General features: G+C 39.0%; 1 protein-coding gene across 2 annotated transcripts in view; it reads left to right on the top strand.

Moving 5' to 3' along the window:
- Positions 1 to 3772: 3772 nt before the first annotated feature.
- Positions 3773 to 25476, top strand: part of EIF2B3 (eukaryotic translation initiation factor 2B subunit gamma) — a 119043-nt gene continuing 97339 nt past the window's right edge. Inside the window, exons 1-3 of one of the 2 annotated variants that reach the window (XM_069589800.1) lie at positions 3773 to 3911; positions 6729 to 6885; positions 15941 to 16089. In XM_069589800.1, the coding sequence (XP_069445901.1) occupies positions 6738 to 6885; positions 15941 to 16089 (297 nt within the window). In that variant the 5' untranslated portion in view covers positions 3773 to 3911; positions 6729 to 6737. Of the gene's footprint in view, positions 4221 to 6728; positions 6886 to 15940; positions 16090 to 25476 lie in introns of both variants that reach the window. The other variant, XM_069589811.1, reaches the window with a different exon arrangement.

Here is a 25476-nt window from a genome sequence, read left to right as displayed (position 1 = left end):
ATGCAAAAGCAATGCTGGATAAAACTGCTGATGCTTTAGTATCAATCAGAGCAGTGATGCCAAAGTGTATTAATAGTCACTGTACTCTTCACTGCCACAGGCTTACCATAAAAAAATTTAAAAATAATAAAACAAAGTAAGTTCTACTTAAGAATGTCTTTGATGAGGCAATAAAATAATTTTATTAAATCTCTGTCCTTGAGCATACGTCTTTTTAATATTCTATGTGATGAAATCGCAAGTACACATGTAACACTTCTGTGCATACGAAGTAAGTATGATGACTGTCTCCAGAAAACTTGGGCCATTGTTTCGTTTGTGAACTACTGCTTTTTTCACAGAACACTGTATTTTTTTGAAAGAACAACTGACAAACTGGAAAAAATGTATCAAGATGAGTGAAGTAAGCCTGTCATTTCAAGGAAAACCACTAATAACGATGATATCTGAGCTTTCAAGAGAAAATAAGAAGTTTGGGAAACTTGTCCCAAGCTTGCCAACATTCTTAAGGACTTTATCTGTCAATCTATTTGTTTATTGGCTGTTCTGGGTCTTCATTGCTGCACACAGGCTTTCTCTAGTTGCAGAGACTGAGGGCTGTTCTTCGGTTGTGGCGCGCGGGCTTCTCGTTGTGATGGCTTCTCTCGTTGTGGAGCACAGGCTCTAGAGCCCCAGGCTTTAGTAGCTGGGGATCACGGCCTAGTTGCTCCATGGCACGTGGAATCCTTCTGGACCAGGGATCAAACCCCTTCCCCCGGCACTGGCAGGCAGATTCTTATCCACTGTACCACCACAGAAGTCTTCATTAAGGACTTTTCTAATAATTGGTGGTGGTATTAACAAGTGTGATTTAACAAATATTGTATAATGAGTCAACATTGGGAAGATCTGCATAATTTAGTGAATCAATATTTTACAAATGAGCAATGCATCAAGTTGCAAAATCATGCATGGGTAAAATGCCTATTCAAAATGCAAGTATTATAACAGAGTACAAAATGTTCATTGATACAAATGATTCTATATCACAACTAATCATTAACAAACTACCATTTCTTGAGTTTAGTGTGTAGTACTGAAGAATACTCACAATTATTTGACAAAGACTATTAAAATCTCTTTCTTTTTTCTGACTATGTATCTGTGTGAGGTCAGGTTTTTCATCACCCCAAACTATATCCCACAACTGATGGGAAAATTCAGCTGTTCTCTATTAAGCCAGACATTAATGAGGTTTGCAAAAGAAAGATGAAACCATTGCATTCTTCTCACTAAATGTTTTCTTTTGAAAACATAGTTGTTTTCAATAAAGTGATACTGTTACCATGTAATGGTTTTGTTTCTATTTTTTATGAATTAGTGTTTTTAAAATTTCTCAGTTTGAATTTTTAATATGGTTGGTATCGACAGATTCAACCCATACAAACAAAAGCTCTTTGAAGCTTCCAATAATTTTTGAGACTGTAAAGAGTCTAGAAACCGAAACATACTGCTCCAAGGAAATAATTTAAAGTGAGTTTACATTGAAGTAATCCTTCAACTACTTTCTTCAACTAGAGGAGAAAGTCCTCCAGTTCCCTGAAAACATTTGCTAATTTAAACATGAGCATTTAAAATGGATGCCAGATAGGTTGAATGCTATTCTTACTTCATAACTAGTTCTGACCTCAAAACCATGCTGTAATTCCCGAGGCCTCTGCTTGCTTGAGCTAATACCAAAGAGAGAAAGAATCTTGCTGCAGAAGGAAATGGTAATCAAGTTCCAGCTCTCCTGTGGCCAAAGCAATCACTCCATGGCTCTCTTTACCAACTCAGTGTTTAGAGCTAAGTAATTTTCCAATAACTCATCACCAACATTCTAAAGTGAAAGAGAGGCAGGGCACAGATAGGCTAGTTTTATGGATGTGGCCACAGGACATTTTTTTTTTTAGTACGTTCTAGGCTGAGCTCTTACTCTTCTGGCTGAAAGTCAGGGAAAAATTACAAGTCCTGTCTTTCTCACTGATTGTTGTAGTCCCACTATCTAGGATCTCAGACACTGGTTGGCACATATTAGGGATACAATAAATATTGTTGAATGAAGTCAAATTCCTTTATTTTTACTGCAGAAGTTAGACTCCGCTTCCTAATTGGTAGGGAGCTAAGGTAACTAAAGTTTTAACAGATGGATAGAGGACTTCCCTGGTGGTCCACTGGTTAAGAATCCACCTGCCAATGCAGGGAACACGGGTTTGATCCCTGGCTGGGGAAGATGCCATGTGGCACTGAGCAGCTAAGCCTGTGTGCCACAACTGCTACAGCCCTCGTGCCTCAGAGCCTGTGCTCTGCAACAAGAGAAGTCACGGCACCGAGAAGCCTGTGCACGACAAGGAAGAGTAGCCCCACTCACCCAACCAGAGAAAGCCCTTGCACAGCAGCGGAGATCCAATGCAGCCAAAAATAAAACAGATACATGTTTTTAAATTAAAGAAATATTATTAAAAAGAGATGGATAGAAAAAGAGGGAACCTTCCAAAGGAGAGAACGACCATTCAATGTTATTGAATTGTTATTCAATGTAGTTTATAGAATCCCCTGGTGGTCCAGTGGTTAGGACTCCATGCTTTCACTGCCAAGGCTTGGGTTCAATTTCTGGTTGAGGAACTAAGATTGCTTGAGCCCAGCAGCATGGCCCAAAAAATGGAAACCACACAACCCCTACCCCAAACCAGATAATGCAGCTTAACAATCTACCTTAAAAATGTACTGCTTAAAACAAAACAAACAAAAAAGAATTATTTTATTGTTATCTCACAATTGTTGGAGTCTAGACTCAGATGTTTGGGTTTTCTCATCCGGAGGTTGCAGCTTCTTAACTGGTCTCTGGAAGCAGAGATTCTATTATCAAAACAGCAACCACAGTGATCCTCTAAAAGCGTGTTATTTCGCTGCTCCTCTGCACAAGTCAAGGTCCTCACAATGCCTACAAGACCCACAGGATCTGAATTCTCCACCTTCTCCCCCATTGCCTCTCCGGCTTACTCTGCCATCATCCACTCTCCCCCAGTTCACTTTTCTTCAGCTCTATTGGCTTCTTTGTTGTTCTCCGAAGTTGCCTTCTCTCTCCAAGGCCTTTGCACTTGCTGGCTAGTCTTCTTGGAAGGCTCTTACCCAAGATATTCATTTGACTCACTCTCTCCAAGCCACTGTTCAGTATCACCATCACAGTGCTGCTAAGTCGCTTCAGTTGTGTCTGATTCTGGGCAACTTTATGCACTGTAGACCGCCAGGCTCCTCTGTCCATGGGGTTTTCCAGACAAGGATACTGGAGTGGTTTGCTATGCCTCCTCCAGGGGATTTTCCCCACCATTACAGTGAGATCTTCCTGAATCCCACACTCCCGACCAACTTTTGATGGCTAAAGGTGGATGTTTTCCATACCATAATAATCTGGTTCAGAAAGCCAACGTTGAGTGCCACATTAGACCTCACTGGACATAGAAAACCTTGGCAATCCTTGGTGATTTCTCCACTGGTCAGCCCTAGACCGCAGCTCCCAATGAGCTGTCCTTCCGCAGAGTGGTAGTAGGGACCAGGTCCTAGGAGAATTCTCCTAGAAGGAGAATTGCCTGAAGGAAGAGACTGTGACCAGTTCCCCTGCAACGTGAGGGACGCTCAGTGGGCGTTGGTAATTTGTGAATGAATGAAAAGTCTCGGGCGGCCCCGCCTCCGCTACTCCTCCCCTCCTCCCCGCGGCATCCTTCTCGGCCGTCATCTATTATTCGGTGCTCATTTTCTTCTCTGCGGGCCTGCCCAGCGCGTCCCATCGATCTGCCCGGCCATCGTGCGCCTGCGTCTTTTGGCTGTCAGTCGGCGGCGGCGTGGGGAGCGCGGGGAGCGCTGGGAACCGTGGCGGCGCGCGGGGACCTGAGGTAAAGCTGAGGCTTCTGCGCTGCCAGGCCGCGCACGAGCTGGCTGGCGGGGGGGAGCCGCGCGGTGGAGGCCGCCGAGCCTCACTTCACCGGAGGGAGGCGGGCTCCTCAAGCCTGGTAGAGGAGGGCCCGAGGGGGTTGCAGGGGTGCAGAGCCCGAGTCGCCAGCTCCAGTGCCTCCCGGACCTGGCCGCGGAGCCAAGTGGCCGAACTAAAAGGAAGCTCGGGGAGCATCCGAGCCAGCCACCTTGTGCAAAAGTTGAGGAAATTGAGTTTCAGGGAGGGGAGGATCTGCTGGAAGTCACAGCGAGTGAGCACCGAACGCCCTGCGCACAGTTCTTGATCCTTTCCACTTAAAAGTCCTTCGTTCTTTTATTGTTTCTGATTATTTTAGGTGCAAGATACAAATACAAAGAGCAATACAATAAAGTCTGGCTGAGAGATCAGTTGTGATTCGGGGTTTTTGTCAATTTACAAAGGGAGAAGGCAGTGAGGGCTGTATCGGAGACAGGTTGAAGATGCCATGAACCACCTCTCTAAAGCCTGAGTGGCTAGAGAGTTTTTGCCTTGATTCCCATCGCTCAGAGTCGTGGCAGTGGCATTGAGACATTTGTCAGGCTGCCTGCGATCAGTTATGTTCATGATTATCACCCAGAGCCTCACTGAGAGCAGGAACCTCAGACCCTAGTGACCTGGGTTCTCATGTCCCTTCTGCACATGTTTGAGCTTGATGCTTACTCTGGGTTGTTGTGAGGTTCACAGATGCTCATTCCACGAGTACTGACTGAGTGCCTGGCATCTGACAGGAATTATGTCAGGTACTAGGGATACAACGATGACAGTCAAGGAACTCACAGGAAATAGACATTTAAACAGGCAGATGGACTTCGCTGGCAGTACAGTGGTTGAGACTCCACACTTCCAATGCAGGGCGGTGGGTTCCATCCCGGGGGCGGGGGGGGGGGGTGGGTTGGGGGAGAGGGGAGTAAGATCGCACATGCCACACTTGTGGCAGCCAAGAAATAATAAAAATTAAAATAAATGGGCAGTGAATCCTGAAAGGTAGAGGTAATCTGTATATAGTAGAATGGAAGCCTTTAAGGAGAAAAGAGTTACTTCTCTAAGAGGGTGGGAAGGGATAAGAATGTCTTTATACACAAGGTGATTCTTCAACTGAGTCTTTAAAGTTTAATTGGTGATTACATACTGGACACAGGAGAAAGGCAACTAAGAATAGTGATACAGGGGCCAGAATTATGCAACAGCATGGTTCAGCTGGCACAGAAAGTTTCCATGACCTGTCTATTATCAAAAACTTATATAATGCTTGTCATTGTTTTGTGTGCTTTACTTGGGTTAACTTATTTAACATTTATAACAACTCTGTGAAGTAGAAATTATCCCCCCCTTGGAAAATTAAGAAAATGGAGGCTTGGGAAAGGTATGTAGCTTGCCTTGGATCATACAGCTAATTCATGGTAGAGCTAGAATTAAAATCCAGGCAGTCTGGTTAAAAGGCCTGTGAACTTAACCACCAGGCTCTTTTCTAGACACTGAGGACGCTGAGTTTTAAATGTCAGGCCCCTGGTTACCTCATCTGTAAGTGACAGAACCAGAACTCAAACTCAGGTCTTTTAACTCTTAAGGATCCAGTGTTAATACTTTTCATAGTAACATCAGATGTTATGAGATTTATATAATGGCAGATTGAAGTTAAATACCAATCTGAGGCAGTGCCTGCTGGAATTGAAAGTACCATATCTTTACTTTGTGGATGTTGTGGAAGAGCCTTTACTTTGTGCTGGGGTGTATGGGGTGTGTGTGTGTTGCAGTTTAGATACTAATGTGAGGAGCCCAGGACTGATCAAAATTATGATAAAGGAGCAACATTATTCACCAGTTTGGTGTTAAATACATTTTTGTTTCCGGAGCATTGAATTTCACTTTGTTTTTAAAAGGTTACATCATTTGTTGTAAGTCAAATAGTACTTTTATTTTAAATCAGTAAGGATTTGTGAGCTTTTAATGTGCCTCTCTTCTGTTGTAGCAGCTGTAAAGAGATTTTTTTGAATGTCAAACAATTTCATTTATCACCTTGAATCTGAAAAAAAAAAAATTAACTTGGTTTGTTTCTGTAATTGGGCTCTGCAAACTTAGGTTAAGATACAAGCCTACATTTGAGTTTATAATGTTATATTTCAAGTTGGGGGTAATGAAAAAATGGGAGCAGGTGGCTGAATTAACAGAAGCATCTTAAGTCATTTCATACTTTTCAGAGATCTAATGTGCTTGTCTCTGTGCAGTTAATTCTAGTCAGAAGTTTAAAATTTTTTTTCAGGGAATACAAACTCACATATCAGAAACCAACTTGATAAACTCTTACTCCTTTAAGAGTCAGCTCAAGCATTACTTTCCTATAAAACCTTCCCTGCCTTTTCTAGGAAGACTTAGGTGTTACTGTCACTGTATATGGCTACTGCACCTTAGATATATCCCTGTCATGGCATTAATGTTGTATTGTAATTTACTGCATTTGTCTTCACTTAATTGTCAACAACTCAAGAGCAAGAGCCAGATTTTTGTTTTATTCATTTCCCGCCTCTAGCCCAGGCTGGAAATCAGAGTATGTATCAGTAAGAGAATAGGATAAATGTGATGTTTATACTGTGGCTAAGTAGTCTTTCTTATTCTGGTTATTGGAGTTGGAAATGACATGTTTGTCATAAGTGAATATCAATAACCTAAATAAAAGTAAGATTAATACTGTGTGTGCATTGATTTTATTACATTTTTCTCTTGGTTTTCTCTGTGATTACAGTTTTTAAAAATGGAATTTCAAGCAGTTGTAATGGCAGTTGGAGGGGGATCGCGAATGACAGACCTGACTTCCAGTATTCCCAAACCTCTGCTTCCAGTCGGCAACAAACCTTTAATTTGGTACCCACTGAACCTGCTTGAGCGTGTTGGATTTGAAGGTGAGTTATGGCAATGAGATATACTCACAAAACTTTTAGGGTTCTTCATCCCAGTAATTTGTCAGCTTTACGAGGGTGAGAGAAATGAATGAAAGAAGACTAGGACTCAATGTTGGCTGGAGACGGGCCTCTTTAAATTAGAAACTTTGGAGTACTCTATTGCTGTGCGAAAAAGGTTGAGAAGAGAGTGCTAAGTGTTTCTTTTTTAGAGCTGGTCTCCACAGTGATCCAAGATAACCCTGGAAGGATATCAGAACATAATATGAGAACGACCATATGCCTCATAGTATTTACTGAGAACCTGCATTTGCCAGGTAGTATATTCAACACTGGAGTACGGAATTGAAAAGGTTAACTCAGGCCCTGATTTCTAGAACCTTAGAGTCTAGTGGAGAGATAAACACATGTAAACAGATTATCATTGTGAAATGTGGTAAATGTTATAACAGAGGCACATTATAAGTGCTTGTTATTAATATAAGGAAGATACTGTTTGAGAGATTCAGAGAAGACTTTATAGAGTAGCTGACCCTTGAATTGACTCTTGAAAAATAGATGAACATTCTGACCAGTGTGGAAGAAGTATTCCATACAGAAGTAGTAAATTTTGCAGAGATAGAGTCATGATCAGCACATATTCTCGCAACTGCTTTTTTCTTTTTTTTTATAACTACTTTTCATTTTATGTGGCTGTAATACCATGTGTATTCCCTGGTGGCTCAGTGGTAAAGAATCTGCTTGGCAGTGCAGGAGATGCAGGTTTGATCCCTTGGTCGGGAAGATCCCCTGGAGTAAGAAATGGTAACCTACTCCAGCATTCTTGCCTGGGAAATCCCATGGACAGAGGAGCCTGGTGGGCTCTAGTCCATGGGGTTGACAAAGAGTCAGACATGACTTAGTGACTAAACAACAACAGCAATATTGAGCGTAAGAGGGAATAAATGTAAGAGAGAAATAAACAGGCATTATACTATTAAGGGCCTTGTATTCCATGTTGAGGAATTTAGATTTTTTTTTTTTTTTTCTTGAAAGCAGTGGGAAATCAGTGAAGAGCCTTTTTTTTTTTGGCTGTACCACAAGGCGTGTGGGATCCTAGTTCCCTAACCAGGGATCAAACCCATGCCTTCTGCAGTGGAAGCACAAGGAAGTTCTGAAAGGCTTACTAAACTGAAGTTTAATATGGTTAAATTCATGTTTTCGCTACTCTAAGTCCTTTGTATCTTTATATAAATTTCAGAATCAGCTTATCAATTTCTACAAAAATAGTTGCTAGAATTTTGATTAAGACTGAATTGAATCAGTAGATCAGTAGGAAGAGAATTCACATCTTACTTAGTATTGAGTCTCCTGATTGAGGAGCATGGTATATCTCTCCTTTTATTTAGACCTTTGTAATTTCTCTCAACTAAAACTAAACTACTTTATAGTTTTCAGTGTACAGGACTTACACATATTTTCTTATATTTATTTGTTCAGTTCAGTTCAGTTCAGTCGCTCAGTTGTGTCTGACTCTTTGCAACCCCATGAACCGCAGCACGCCAGGCCTCCCTATCCATCACCAACACCCGGAGTTCACCCAAACCCATGTCCATCGAGTTGGTAATGCCATCCAACCAGCTCATCCTCTGTCATCCCCCTCTTCTCCTGCCCTCAATCTTTCCTAGCATCAGGGTCTTTTCCAGTGAGTCAGCTCTTCACATCAGGTGGCCAAAGTGTTGGAGTTTCAGCTTCAACATCAGTCCTTCCAATGAACACCCAGGACTGATCTCCTTTACGATGGACTGGTTGGATCTCCTCACAGTCCAAGGGACTCTCAAGAGTCTTCTCCAACACCACACTTCAAAAGCATCAATTCTTTGGCCCTCAGCTTTCTTTATAGTCCAACTCTCACATCCATATATGACCACTGGAAAAACCATAGCCTTGACTAGACGGACCTTTGTTGGCAAGGTAGTGTCTCTGCTTTTTAATATGCTGTCTAGGTTGGTCATAACTTTCCTTCCCAGGAGCAAGCGTGTTTTAATTTCATGGCTGCAGTCACATCTGCAGTGATTTTGGAGCCCAGAAAAATAAAGTCTGACACTGTTTCCACTGTTTCCCCAACTATCTGCCATGAAGTGATGGGACCGGATGCCATGATCTTCGTTTTCTGAATGTTGAGCTTTGAGCCAACTTTTTTCACTCTCCACTTTCACTTTCATCAAGAGGCTGTTTAGTTTTTCACTTTCTGCCATAAGGGTGGTGTCATCTGCATATCTGAGGTTATTGATATTTCTCCCAGCAATCTTGATTACAGCTTGTGCTTCTTCCAGCCCAGCGTTTCTCATGATGTACTTTGCATGATTCACATATTGCTGAAGCCTGGCTTGGAGAATTTTTAGCATTACTTTACTAGCATGTGAGATGAGTGCAGTAGTTTGAGCATTCTTTGGCATTGCCTTTCTTTGAGATTGGAATGAAAACTGACCTTTTCTAGTCCTGTGGCCACTGCTGAATTTTCCAAATTTGCTGGCATATCGAGTGCAGCACTTTAATAGCGTCATCTTTCGGGATTTGAAATAGCTCAACTGGTATTCCATTACCTCCACTACCTTTGTTCGTAGTGATGCTTTCTAAGGTCCACTTGACTTGACATTCCAGGATGTCCAGCTCTAGGTGAGTGATCACACCATCGTGATTATCTGGGTCGTGAAGATCTTTTTTGTACAGTTCTTCTGTGTATTCTTGCAACCTCTTCTTACTATCTTCTGCTTCTGTTAGGTCCATACCATTTCTGTCCTTTATTGTGCCCATCTTTGCATGAAATGTTCCCTTGGTATCTCTAATTTTCTTGAAGAGATCTCTAGTCTTTCCCATTCTATTCTTTTCCTCTATTTCTTTGCATTGATCACTGAGGAAGGCTTTCTTATCTCTCCTTGCTATTCTTTGGAACTCTACATTCAAATGGGTTTATCTTTCCTTTTCTCCTTTGCTTTTCACTTCTCTTCTTTTCACAGCTGTTTGTAAGGCCTCCTCAGACAGCCATTTTGCTTTTTTGCATTTCTTTTTCTTGGGGATGGTCTTGATTCCTGTCTCCTGTACAATGTCATGAACCTCCATCCATAGTTCATCAGGCACTCTGTCTATCAGATCTAGTCCCTTAAATCTATTTCTCACTTCCACTGTATAGTCATAAGGAATTTGATTTAGGTCATACCTGAATGATCTAGTGGTTTTCTCCACTTTCTTCAATTTTAGTCTGAATTTGACAATAAGGCGTTCATGATCCGAGCCACAGTCAGCTCCCAGTCTTGTTTTTGCTGACTGTATAGAGCTTCCCCATCTTTGGCTACAAAGAATATAATCAATCTGATTTCAGTGTCAACCATCTGGTGATGTCCATGTGTAGAGTCTTCTCTTGTGTTATTGGAAGAGGGTATTATCATAAATGGTAATTATTCCAATTTCCAGAAAATTTGTTGCCAGTACATAAAAACATAGCTTTTTTATGTTGCCCTGTATCCTACAAGTTTGCTAAATACACTTATTATTAATTCTGACAGCCTTTTGTGGATTCATTATGATTTTTTACAATTTTACCTAATTGACATTTATAGAACATGCCACCTAGTAAAGCAGAATGCACAATTCTTTTCAAATGCTCAGAACTTTTACGACGATAGACTGTACTTTTTGAAATAAATCAGGTCTCAATAAATCTTTGAAGATTAATATAAAATATATTCTCTAACCACAGTAGAGTTACAGTAGAAATCAGTAACATAGATGTATCAAGAGAATCCGTAAGTATTTGGAAATCAAACCACATATCTGTACATAACCCAAAGAAGAAACCACACAGGAAATTTAAAAAACAATTTTATTAGTGTATAGTTGATTTATAGTATCGTATTAGTTTCAGGTGTACAACAAAGTGAATCAGTTATACATACACATATATCCACTCTTTCTTTAGACTCTTTTCCCATATAGGCCATTGCAGAGTATTGAGTAGAGTTCCCTGTGCTATACAGTAGGTTCTTATTCAGTTCAGTTCAGTTCAGTCACTCAGTCGTGTCTGACTCTTTGCGACCCATGAATCACAGCACGCCAGGCCTCCCTGTCCATCACCAACTCCCGGAGTTCACTCAGACTCACGTCCATCAAGTCCATGATGCCATCCAGGCATCTCATCCTCGGTTGTCCCCTTCTCCTCCTGCCCCCAATCCCTCCCAGCATCAGAGTCTTTTCCAATGAGTCAGCTCTTTGTGTGAGGTGGCCAAAGTACTGGAGCTTCAGCTTTAGCATCATTCCTTCTTATTAGTTACCTATTTTATATAGTAGTGTTTCTATGTCAATCCAAAACTTCCATTTTATCCCTTCTCGCCCTTGTCCCCTGGTAGCCATAAGTTTGTTTTCTACATCTGTGGCTCTGCTTCTATACAGACTTCATTTTTACCCTTTTTTTTTAGATTCCACATATAAGCAATATCATATGATGTTATCTTTCTGTGTCTGACTTACATGACTCAGTATGACAGTCTTTAGGTCCATCCATGTTGCTACAGATGGCATTATTTTATTCTTTTTTATGGGTGAGTAAAATTCTACCAAGTATATATATATATGATATCTTCTTTATCTGTTCCTCTGTTGATGGACATTTAGGTTGCTTCCATGTCCTGGCTATTGTAAACAGTGCTGCAGTGAACATCGGGCTGCATTTTTTTTTTTTTTGTATGTATCTTTTTGAATTGTGGTTTATATGCTTAGGAGTGGGATTGCTGGGTCATATGGTAGTTTCCAGTTTTTTAAGAACCTCCATACTGTTCTCCATGGTGGCTGTACTAATTTACATTCCCACCAACAGCGTAGGAGGGTTCCCTTTCCTCCATACCCTCTCTAGCATTTATTGTTCTTAGAATTTTTGGGGTGATGGCCATTCTGACCAGTGTAAGGTGATAGCTCATTGTAGTTTTCATTTACATTTCTCTAATAATTAGTGATGTTGATCATCTTTTCTTGTGCTTTTTGTCCATCTGACCACAAGGGGAATTAGAAAATGTTTTTAACTTACTGAAAAGGAGAATTCGATATTTTCAAATTTGAGGGGTGTAGCTAAAGCAATGTTTACAGAAAATTTTATAACATTAAGTTCTCTGTTAGAAAAGAAATGTCTCAGATTATCATCTAATTTTCTACTTTGACAAACTGGAAAAAGAGAAGCAAATGAAACTCAAGTAGAAAGGAGATAAAAATGATAACAACAGCAGTAAGTGAAATAGCAGCCAAAAGCATTAGAGAAAATCAGTAAAACCAAGAGATGATTCTTTAAAAAAATATATCAATAGAATTGTTAAATCTTTAGTTAGACTGATCAAAAACAGGGGAGAAGACACAAATTACTAATAACAGGAATGAAAGACGAAACATCACCACAAATCCTACAGACATTAAAAGTTAATAAGCAAGAGAGTTCCTTGGTGGTCTAGTGGTTATGATTCTGCACTTTCATTGCCGTGGCCCAGGTTCAGTCCCTGGTGGGGAACTGAGATCCTATAGCCATGCAGCGCAGCCAAAACAAGCAAACAAACAAAAAAGATAATAAGCAAATGTGAACAACTTTATGATAATAAATTTGAAATACAGATTTTTTTTAAAAACTGCTTTGGGAGCTGTATGAAGAATTAGTATGAGGGGGTCAAGACTATAAGCAAGGAGATGAGTTAAGAGATTGGTACAAAAGTCCATGCTAACAGCAAAGAGGGCCTGAACTAAGGCATTAGTGCTAAGGATGGCGAAGAAGGCCCATTTGGGAATGTTGTTGATTCATGGGGAGGGGTAGTGGAAAGAAAGGGATGAGTTCCCTCTACTTTCTGCTTAGGTAAGTAACTAAGTGGATAGTGATATCAGTAATAGGAGAGGAAATGTAAGACAATGAACAGGTCTGAGCGAAGACAGTGAGTTTGGCTTTGGCCACAATGAGTTTGAGGTGTCCTTTAGTTAGATATAGCAGATTAGAATACCAGATGGAGGTGGTGCCAGATGCTGGGCCCTAGGCTTATGATCCAGTGTTTATTCCAGTCATACTTTCTTGAGACAGACCCATGAACAGTTCTTTGCAGTGGTCTGTATGATATTGACATTGAGATGTGTTTTAGAAAAGATTTTCTTTTTAGAACTCAATATCACAGGTGAATGACACATCTTAATACACTTTCAAATATACTGCTTTCCTTTAATAAGTTGTTATGGCTTTGTCATCGCTTTTTTTTTCCTCTTGCTATATATCTTTAGTTATATTTGGGGATAGTTTTTTGTGGCATATTAAATGCCTATTATATAGAAAATTCCTTCTGGATGAGGCTAACTCAGAATTTGAAGAATGACTCCTAAACATGATGTTCTGTAGTTGATCTATAAACTCTTTGTTCATTCTGTTCATATAGTTCATTATTTTAGGAAGTTCATAGCCCTGCTTAGCATTAGTCTCTCCATAATGAATAGCAAGGAGAGATAAGAAAGCCTTACTAAGTGATCAATGCAAATAAATAGAGGAAAACAATAGAATGGGAAGGACTAGAGATCTCTTCAAGAAAGTGAAGAGATACCAAGGGAACATTTCATGCAAAGATGGGCACAATTAAGGACAGAAATTGTATGGACCTAACAGAAGCGGAAGATATTAAGAAGAGGTAGCAAAAAATACACAGAACTATACAAAAAAGATCTTAATGACCCAGATAACCATAATGGTGTAATCACTTACCTACAGACAGACATCCTAGAGTGTGAACTCAAAGCTTAGGAAGCATCACTACGAACAAAGCTAGTGGACGTGATGGAATTCCAGTTGAGCTATTTCACATCCTAAAAGATGATGCTGTTAAAGTGCTGCTCAATATGCCATAAAATTTGGAAAACTCAGCAGTGGCCACAGGCCTGGAAAAGGTCAGTTTTCATTACAATCCCAAAGAAGGGCAATGCCAAAGAATGCTCAAACTACTGCACAATTGCACTCATTTCACATGCTAGCAAAGTAATGCTCAAAATTCTCCAAGATGGGCTTCAACAGTACATGAACCGTGAACTTCCAGATGTTCAAGCTGGTTTTAGAAAAGGCAGAGGAACCGGAGATCAAATTGCCAACCTCTGTTGGATCATTGAAAAAGCAAGAGAGTTCCAGAAAACATCTACTTCTGCTTCATTGACTATGCTAAAGCCTTTGACAGTATGGATCACAGCAAACTGTGGAAAATTCTGAAAGAGATGGGAATACCAGACCAGCTGACCTGCCTCTTGAGAAACCTATATGCAGGTCAGGAAGCAACAGTTAGAACTGGGCATGGAACAATGGACTGATTCAGAATTGGGAAAGGAGTATGTCAAGGCTGTATATTGTCATCCTGCTTATTTAACTTTTATGCAGAGTACATCATGTGAAATGCAGGGCTGGATGAAGCACAAGCTGGAATCAAGATTGCCGGGAGAAATATCAATAACCTCAGATATGCAGATGACACCACCCTTATGGCAGAAAGTGAAGAGGAACTAAAGATCCTCTTGATGAAAGTGAAAGAAGAGAGTGAAAAAGCTTGCTTAAAACTCAACATTCAAAAACAAAGATCATGGCATCTGGTCACTTTGTGGCAAGTAGATGGGAAAACAGTGGAAAAAGTGACAGACTTTATTTTCTTGGGCTCCAAAATCACTGTAGATGGTGACTGCAACCATGAAATTCAAAGATTCTTGCTCCTTGGAAGAAAAGCTGTGACAAACCTAGACAGCATATTAAAAAGCAGAGACATTACTTTGCTGATAAAGGTCCTTCTGGTCAAAGATATGGTTTTCCCAGTAGTCATGTATGGATGTGAGAGTTGGACTGTGAAGAAGGCTGAGTGGGAAAGAATTGATGCTTTTGAAGTGTGGTGTTGGAGAAGACTCTTGAGAGTCCCTTGGACTGTGAGGAGATCCAACCAGACCATCCTGAAGATCAGCCCTGGGATTTCTTTGGAAGGAACGATGCTAAAGCTGAAACTCCAGTACTTTGGCCACCTCATGCGAAGAGTTGACTCGTTAGAAAAGACTGATGCTGGGAGGGATTGGGGGCGGGAGGAGAAGGGGACGACAGAGGATGAGATGGCTAGATGGCATCATGGACTCGATGGATGTGAGTTTGAGTGAACTCTGGGAGTTGGTGATGGACAGGGAGGCCTGGCGTGCTGCGATTCATGGGGTCGCAAAGAGCCGGACACAACTGAGCAGCTGAACTGAACTGAACTGATGAAACACATATCGAAATTGTTATACTTTAGAGATGTTAAAATCTAATTGTCAGGTATCTGCAACACATGTTATATTGCAGTGGATTACATTACCCTGCCAAAGATCCATGACAGAACCCCAAGTTTTTGATGGCTATATGGATAAGGTGAAGGCATCTATTTTATGGAAATTGTCTGTTACTGAATTCATTATGATCATCAGTGAAACACTAATAGCCATCTGATGGGAAGTGGTGATAGCTCTTTCTTTGTAGTGAAGGAAGTTTTAAAATGTGATCCCAGGATGTCCCTGGTGGTCCAGTAGTTAAGACTCCATGCCTCCAATACAGGGGGCACAGGTTCAATCCCTGGTCAGGGGAACTAAGATCCCACATGCAGCATGGCGTGACCAAAAATTAAAACTAGAATAAGATAAAATATAATCTCATTGGTATATGGTTTAATAAGTGCTCTTTTGAATCCTTTATGTCAGGAAGAAGTGGTGTATAATATATTAACATGTTTCATCTTAGATCTCTTGCTTACTGGTTTTATGTACCCTGAGCAAAGTCACTTCATATCTTTTAGTCCAAGTTCCCTCATTTGTAAAATGGAGGAATTTTTACAAATTTTTAATAATTTGCTGTAAGAATTAATTGAGAAGATACATGTAAAGTGTGTTGCAATATCTCAATAATATTAGCTGTCATTACTAAATCTAGAAACAGACCAAATCTAATTGAAGTAGTGTAGCCATTGTCTAAATGAATGAAAGTTTTTGCACTTTTCCTTCCTTTTTTTTCATGCTATAGAAGTCATTGTCATTACGACCAAGGAAGTCCAAAAGACTTTGTGTGCAGACTTCAACAAGATGAAAATGAAGCTAGATATTGTGTGTATTCCTGATGAAGCTGACATGGGAACTGCGGATTCTCTGCGCCGCATATATCAGAAACTTAAGGTAAAAAACTGGTTATTGTTTTTATTGTTTATTTGTTGAAAATATATATCATCTTATGTTTTCCCAATGCATTGCAGTTTACAGTGTATTTTAAAAAATATTTTCTAATACCCCATATTTTGTTGCCCATGTTTCAGCTGCTGTTTAGTTTGATTACTAGTAAAGATTTAGATACTCACTAGTTTCCAGTATTTTTCAGTCATAATATATCTTTATAAAAAAGATACATTTCTAATGTACTAAAGATTCCATTTATATAAAGTTCATGAATAAGCAAAACTTATGTATAGTAGGGGCTTTCCTGGTGGCTTAGCTGATGAAGAATCTGCCTACAGTGTGGGAGACCTGGGTTCAATCCTTGGGTTGGGCAGATCCCCTGGAGAAGGGAAAGGCTGCCCACTCCAATATTCTGGCCTGGAGATTCCACAGACTGTATAGTCCGTGGGGCGTCAAAGAGTTGGACATGACTGAGCGACTTTCACTTTCATTTTCATGTGTAGTAATAGAAATGAGACCACCAGTTGACTCTGCAGATGAGAGATTGAGTGGAAAGAAATAGGAAGAAACTTTCAAATATTTCGGCTCCTTTACATGATAGTATTTGAAAGTTTAGTCTCCTTTGATTAAGCAGCTAACATGAGCGGGCTTCCCTGGTGGCTCAGTGGTAAAGAATCCTCCTTCCAATGCAGGAAACACAGATTTGATCTCTAATCTGGGAAGATCCCACATGCCTCAGGGTAACTAAGCCCAGACACCACATCTGTTGAGCCTGTGCTGAGAGTCTGGGAGCCGTAACTACCAAGTCCACGTGTTGCAGCTGCTGAAGCCCCCACACACTAGAGCCCATGCTCCACAGCAAGAGAAGTCACCACAATGAGAAGCCTGAGTACCTCAACTAGAGAGTAGCCCCCGCTTGCTGCACCTAGAGAAAAGACCGTGTAGCAATGAAGACCCAGCAGAGCCAAAAATAAATAAATAATAAATTATTTTTAAAATTATATGGCAAGTAAATAAAAATTAAAAAAAATTATATAGCGAGCCTGTGGATATGAGAATGCAGTCCCCATGGTTTGTGGCACATAAACTGAGAAAGTTCCACTGCTGACTATTCTAAAATTGATGTCCTTTGGAAAAAATTACATTCTAATAATGTTGCCATCTTATTTGAGTTGGGGAGCAAAATTTCTCCTACTATTTCTGGTGATTGCAAACAGATATATTAATATTTTCTGCATATCTATGCACCAAACAGCAAAAAATTAATGCAGATATTTACATGGCCTTTCCCTTCCTTTCTGTGCATGCTCAGTTGAGTCTAACTCTTTGCAACCCTATGGATTGTAGCCAGTTTTTTATTCTTGTCCAGGCAAGAATGCAGGAGAGGGTTGCCATTTCCTACTCCAAGGCATCTTCCCAACCCAGGAACTAAACCCTCATCTCTTGAGTCTCCTGCATTGGCAGGCAGATTGTTTTACCACTGAGCCACCAGGGTAGCTGTATACACAGTGCCCATTTACTGTGTATAAATGTATTTTATGTTTATACACAGTAAAATACACAGATATTAAGTATATAGTTTGATGAGTTTTGACAATTATATACACTCAGATTGTGCTGTGGCTCAGTCACTCAACGTGTACAATTCTTTGTGACCCTATGGGGCTGAAGTCCGCCAGGCTTCTCTGTCTATGGGGATTCTCCAGGCAAGAATACTGGAGTGGGTTGCCATGCGCTCCTCCAGGAGATCTTCCCAACCCAGGGATCAAACCCAGATCTCCCACATTGCAGGTGGATTCTTTACCATCTGAGCCACTAGGTTATCATTTTCCAAATCTAGAATATTTCCATCACCTCTCACAGTTCCTTTGTGCTTCATTTTAGTTAATCCCCCACCTTTAAAGTCAACTGCTATTCTGATTTCTGTCACCATATGTTATTTTGCTTGTTCATGAACTACATATAAATGAAATCATATAATTTTATTTTATTTTATTTTGTTCAACATAGTGTTTTTCAAATTCATATTATTACTGGTATAACTAGTTTGTTCTTATTTATTGCTGAGTAGCATTCCATTGAATAAGAATACCACTGTTTACCCATTTTTCTGTTGATGGTCATTTGCAGTTTCAAAATTTTAGATATTATGAATAAAGCTGTTATGAACATTGTCCTGCAGATCTTTTTGTAAAAATATTATAGTTTGAAAAAAATTACATTATAGTTTTTAGGATTTACTGTATTGAGAAATGCCAGATAGTTTTCTAAGTGGTTGTACATTTTATACTTCTGTCAGCAATGTATAAGAATTGCATTTGCTTCACATCTTCATCAACACTTGGTACTGTCAGTCTTTTTAATTTTAACCATTCTAGTGGGTATTACGTAACACTATCTCATTGTAGTTTTAATTTGCATGTCCCTGATAATAATGATGCTGATCACATTTTCATGTGATTTTTGACCATTTGTATATTTTCATGAAATGTCTGTTCAAGACATTTGCCTTTTTTTTTTTCAGTTGTTTGCCTTTTTACTATAGATTATAGAAATTCTTTGTATATTATAGATACAAGCCTTTTGTCAGATATGTGTTGTGAATATTTTCTGCCAGTCTCTGGCTTGCCTTTTTATATTCTTAATGGTGACTTTGATGGCCAAAAGTCTTAAATGTTGATGAAATCCAAATTACCGATTTTTTCTTTTATGGTTAGTACTTTTTTTTTTTTTGGCCATACCACGAGGCATGCTGGATCTTAGTTCCCCAACCAGGAATTGAACCTGTGCCCCCTGCAGTGGAAGCATGGAGTCTTAGCCACTGAGCTGCCAGTAAAGTCCCCTGTGGTTGGTGTTTGTTGTATCCTAAGAAATCTTTGCTTACCCTAAGCTTGAAAAGATATTCTTCTGTGTTTACATCTAAAAATGTTATAGGAATAAAGGTTTACTTTTTTCTGTATGAATATTCAGTTGTTCTGGCATCATTTGTTAAAAAGACCTTCCTTTCCCCATTGAGTTGCTCTGGTGCCTTAGTTGAAAATCAGCTGACTGATTATGTGTGTGCTATTTCTGTTCTCTCTTCTTTGTTCCATTGGTCTGTTTGTCTTGTCTCTGCTTCCGTACTACATTTAATAAAGTCTTGATTATCTTAACTTTATAAAGTTGGTCTTGAAATCAGGTACTATAAATCTGCCAACTTTATTCCTTTTCCTTAAGATTGCCTTGATTATTCTAAGTCCTTTGCATTTCCACATAAATTTTAGAATTAGTTTGCCAGTTTTTAGCCAGGAAAACGCTTTCTGGGATTTTGATTGAATCTTTTGGTCATTTTGGGGGAGAATTGACATCTTAATATTGAATCTTCCAATCCTTGGACATCTACTTATTTAGATTGCCTATAATTTCTCTCAGTAGTGTTTTTTAAAATAATTTTCAGTATAGAGGTTTTGAGCATCTTTCAGCAATTTTATTCCTATTTCATCAGTTTGATAATATTGTAACTAGTACTTTTCATTCTGTTTTCTAATTGTTTATTACTTGTATATAGCCACATAGCTGGTTTTTATGTATTAGCTTTGTACCCCATGACTTTCTTAAATTGTAGATTCTTTAAGATTGTCTATATACAGCATGTTGCTTGCAAATAAAAACAGTATTATATCTTCCTTTTTAATCTTAATGCTTTCATTTCTTTTTATTGTCTTATTTCCCTGGTCAGGGCTTCCAGAAGTTCAGTGTATATAGACATTTCCTTTTACTTTTTGGCCTTCTTTTGTCTTTCTGTGCTTTCATACAAGTAGATTTTGGTGCTTCTGATAGAAGGGAGATCTCTAATACTATCATGTTGGCTGTGTGGCTTTCTTGAGTACAGTTTCTTATTTAAGGAAGAAATAGAGGATTTCACTAGGATAATGAGAAAAGAACTGTGTTCTTTTACAGGGGTAGATGCCAGGTTTACCAAGAAGCTTAGAGTGTTTAGTGGTCTTCCCAGGAGCTGTTTTAGTTACTGTCTAAAAGTTTAGTATGGAGGTATAAACTAGAGTCTCTATTCCCTAATCTATAAATCTTAGAAATGTTATTTTTGCCCTAGCCTGGAACTGGAGATCCTGGGAGATCCATGCAAATGAGTTCCTATAACCCTTAGAGGCTTGAGAAATAATAGGGGCAACTATTAATAAATAGGAGAGGCCATGAGGTAAAGAGTAAAGTAACTACCAAAAGGACATTTTATTCCCAAGCTACTACCTCTTCTTATAGTTTTGATCACTTCTTATTTTAGGGCTCCTTATCCCTGAGATCAGAATCCTCATTAACTCATTTTGCTGCTGCTGCTAAGTCACTTCAGTTGTGTCCGACTCTGTGTGACCCCATAGATGGCAGCCCACCAGGCTCCCCTGTCCCTGGGATTCTCCAGGAAAGAACTCTTGAGTGGGTTGCCATTTCCTTCTCCAACGCATGAAAGTGAAAAGTGAAAGGGAAGTCACTCAGTCGTGTTCGACTCTTCACAACCCCATGGGCTGCAGCCTACCAGGCTTCTCCGTCCATGGGATTTTCCAGGCGACAGTACAGGAGATGGGTGCCATTGCCTTCTCCATTAACTCATTCTTCATGGTCTCATTTCTTTTCCTTCCTTACTCCTGTTTCCACATCATTTACACAGCATCCTTTACCTATAATCCTACCTCTGAGCTTTCTTAAGTTGTGACTTTGACTAACAGGTGTCTGTTCTCTTTGCTATCTCTGCTTGGTTTCTCTTGTACCAGTGACTCCTGAAATCCTGGCTTCGTCACATCAGCTTGCATTCCGACCTCAAGTAGAAGGCAACAGAACTGACCTGTGGAAGAACATAAGTAGCCTCCTGAATAACCATTAAGAACAAAGTCAAACGAGCCAAAATTCAGAACTGTCTGTTTGGGATCAACATGAACTTGTAGGAAGCGCAATAGAAATACATATAAAGAGTTGAGACAGCCTGAGGAGGCAGTTGTTTGCTAAGGGATGACAAGTATCTCCTTAAGGGAGAAAGTAACACCTCCAGCTGTGCTGTGGTTTAAAAACAGTGCTTCTTTGAGCCAATTTATATCTCTTCCCTTTTGCCCACAAGAAAGAAGTGAGAAAGTGAAGTCGCTCAGTCATTTCTGACTCTTTGCAACCAACCCCATGGACTGTAGCCTACCAAGCTTCTCTGTCCATGGAATTTTCCAGACAAGAGTGCTGGAGTGGGTTGTCATTTCCTTCTCCAGGGGATCTTCCCGACCCAGGGATTGAACTGGGGTCTCCCGCATTGCAGGCAGATGCTTTACCATCTGAGCCACCAGGGAAGCCTAAAAGGCGACTTCCTAAACATTGATTCTTTTTTAATAAGATTTTGGTAAAAAAGAATATTACCTTTGACTTTTGAGTTTATTAGCTTTTGGTTCTTTTATTTTTACCCACTTCCTACACACTGAGTTTCTCAAATATTGCTGAGGTTATCCCATGTGGTTCCTGCTTTTCTCAGAGAAAGACCACAGAAGTATATTAGCTTTATTTGGCTTCTTTGTTTAAAACGTATTTTACCATTTTAATTTACCATCTTCGTCATTTGCATTGCATTTGCTAAATGTATATGCTTATCAATTATTGGAGGTGGACATCATATCTGCTATGTTGTATTCTTTCAACATATTTCATTTGGTTTTATCCTTGTGGCATTCTTTTCTACTTCATTTTGCCTTATCTCATCATACAATTTCACTGATTTACTGGCTTATCACTTTTTATTTCAGCTGCCCAAACCTCTTTCTTTGACTTATCAAAAGATAATTATTGGCTCATTCATTCTCCCAGGCCCTGGGTGAGTGAGCTCCATTTTTATAACTGGTGCTGATAATATAAAAGTACTTAGATTTTATATTTTCTTCATAGTAGTATTTCATATTTATCAGACTGACGAAGGATTCAGTCTTATCTGTGTCTGAGCAAACTTTGTCCTACTATTTCTGGTGACTGCAGACAGATGTATTAATATTTTCAACCTACCGGTATACTAAAGAACAAAAAATTCAGATATGTATATGGCCTTTCCCTTCCTTTGTGGGCGTGCTCAGTTGTGTCTGACTTTTTGCACTCCTATGGACCGTAGCCCTCCAGGCTCCTCTGTCCATGGAATTCTTCAGGCAAGAATACTGGAGTGGGTTGCCATGCCCTCTTCCAAGGGATCTTCCTGAGCTGGGGATTGAACCCACATCTCTTATGTCTCCTGCATTGGCAGGCAGGTTCTTTACCACTAGCGCCACCTGGGACGGTACACTATGATTAACTGTAGTCACCAAGTTGTACATTGCATCTCTGTGACTTACTTATTTTATAACTGGAAGTTTGTACCTTTTGGCTCCCTTTGCCTATTTCGCTTACCTCCCACCACTGACCTCTGGCAACTACTAGTCTGTTCTTTGTAACTATAAACTTGGCTTTGTTGTTGTGTATTTGTTTTTAGATTCCACGTGTAGATGAGATTGTATGGTGTTTGTCTTTCTCTGTTTGACTTATTTCAGTTAGCATATGCTTTTAAGTTCCATCCATGTTGTTTCAAATGCCAAGATTTCACTATTTTCAATGGCTGAATAATATTCCATTGTATGCATATACCACATTTTATTTATCCATTCATTTGTCCGTGGACACAGGTTGTTTACATATCTTGGCAGTTGTATATATGCTGCAGTGAATATTGGCTAACTTCCTTCTCTTTTTCAGTATTTTCTTGTAAACTGGAGTTTGTATCTAAATTTTAATTAGATTCAGTGTCAACTTTTTTTGACAATAATACTTCATGTGTTTACTTCATATTGCTTTATATTCAGAAATGAAATCAGATATTTACTTTAAAAGCCTTGATTTTGATTATGATGTCAGTCTTAATAAAGTGGTTAAAAAAAACAGCCCAGATGGTTTCTTTTTGTGGAACATGTTTATGGACTACAGTCTGGGCTCTAGGAGAAATAGAAGCTTTTAAATTTTATTGAAATTGATTTTTCAGTTTTTCTTTTATGGTTTGTGATTTCTGGTTTTTGCTTTAGAAATTAATCCCTATTTTAACATCTTAAAAGAGATTTTCTTAAAATTTCATATAAAAGTTTAATCTTGCTTCTTACATTTCAGGCTCTAATTCACTTAGAATTTCTCCATTTATTTTAGTCATTTAAAATATATCCCAGTAAAGTTTTATGATTTTCTTCATAAAAATCTAATTTTTTTTAGGTTTGTTCCTAGATTGTGTTTTCATGCTCTCTTTTTGTTAGTATATATATATTGTATATGCAAATTATATATATATATATATATATAATTTAAAGAGTCAAATAGTTACAAGACTTAGAGTAAATAACAAGGGTCTCCTGCATTGTCCTTCCTTGTTTATTATTCTTACCCTTCAGAAGCAACTGCTTTCAGCTCTTCTTTTTTTCCTTCTGATAATGCCCTCAATATTTTTTTTTTGCCCTCAATATTTCTAAGTACCATATTTATACTGCTGTTTTCTTTAGGTTTTAGATATTATCTATTGTAATTCCACTATGGAAAGTAAGGATTTGACTCATTTAGCACCTTGTCTGCCCTTCTCCATGTACATAAGCTCCCTCTTTCCTAATTTCCCAATATAGTAGCATCAAAATTTTTATTAAATCAATTATGAGGGATTTATTTACAGCTGAGTTATATAGTGTACTAGTGTTATGTCTCCCTTTTTTTTTTTTTTAACATTTATTTATTTGGCTGCTTTGGGTCTTAGTTGCAGCATACAAGACCTTTAGTTGTACCATGTGGGATCTAGTTCCCTGACCAGGGATCAAACCCAGGTTCCCTGCATTGGGATCACCAACTCTTAGCCACTAAACCACCAGGGAAGTCCCTATATTTCCCTTTTTAATAAATCAACTTTATTGAGTTATAATTTGTATATAATAAAATATACCCATTTTAAAAGTACAGTTTGATTTTTTTTTAAAAATCAGGTTTATGGAAGTATAAATTACATACATAAAATTACCTTTTTTGGTATACTAAGGTTTTTTTTTTAAAATTTTATTGGAAAATAGTTGATCTACAATGTTGTATTAGCTTCACGCATACAAATAAGTGACCCAATTACACACATACATATATCCATTCAGCTTCAGACTCCCCCCTGCATTGTCCTGATAGAGGTTATCATAGAATATTGAGTAGAGTTCCCTGTGCTACACCATAGGTCCATGTTGGTTATCTATCTTATATATAGTAGTGTGTGTATTGTATACTGAGTTTTGATATAGATATGGAAGATATAGATATATATTGAAATACATATCAAGATAAAGAAGAAAAGTTCTATCAACTCTTCCAAAAGTTCTGTCAACTGTTCCAAGTTCCTTTTTTAAATACAGTGACTTGTTTTTCTTAGAGCTATTAATTGCCTCCCTTTTAAAGTTGTTTAGTTTTTTGTTTCTATCACTAATTCATCCTCAGATCCTTTAAAAGGAATGAAAAGATGTCAATTTGTTTAAACAATTTAGGTATTCAGTCCATCATTTTTTTTTCTTTTGAGACTGTCCTCCTGGAAGCCATCTATTCTCTCTTGAAATTTCTACTCATTGCTCTAGCCTGCTGCAGATCTGTCATTCTGGGACTTCTTTTCACTATCATTCTGTGAATTCCCTTTTCTCTCCTGTGTTGGATACCCTGGTTCCTAGATCTCACATTTTATTCTTTCTTGGTTTACTCTCCCATTTCAAAGGAACCCAGTCATTATTGGCTTTTTAAAGAGAACATGGAAGGTAAATATTTTGAGAAGTGCATGTTTAAAAATGTTTATTCCATCCTTACTCTTGAATGATAACTTATCTTTACATAGAATTCTAGGTTAGAAATAATATTCTCTCAGAATTTTTTGTCCCAGGAGCAAACAGACAAACGTCCTTGATGGACTCCCTGTGCTACAGGTGGATTTTTTTTTCTCCAAATTTACCCTTTCACTGAGGTCCCATTTATGCAGAATCTCAGTTCAGACTCCCAGCTTTCATGCTTTCATACCAGCTTCAAACTACATCTTTTGGCCCACTGTAACTGGTGGCTCAGTGGTAAAGAACCTGCCTGCCAATGCAGGAGACGTGGGTTTGATCCCTGGATGAGGAACATATCCTGGTGAAGGAAATGGCAGCCCACTCCAGTATTCTTGCCTAGGAAATCCCATGGACAGAGGAGCCTGGCAGGCAACAGTCCATGGAGTCTCAAAAGAGCTGGACACACCTTAGCAACTCAGCAATAACAACAAAATTTTCAACGTAGTTTTCATTTCCTTCTTCAATTCTGGCACTTGGTATTTTCCTATTCTTTCTCATAAATTTGAATACATTTGGAGTAATTTTTTGT

This window comes from Ovis canadensis, chromosome 1 (assembly GCF_042477335.2).
Source record: "Ovis canadensis isolate MfBH-ARS-UI-01 breed Bighorn chromosome 1, ARS-UI_OviCan_v2, whole genome shotgun sequence".
Lineage (NCBI taxonomy): Eukaryota > Metazoa > Chordata > Mammalia > Artiodactyla > Bovidae > Ovis > Ovis canadensis.
The sequence above is the reverse complement of the archived record's forward strand: the minus strand, read 5'-3'. Positions and strand labels throughout refer to the sequence as shown.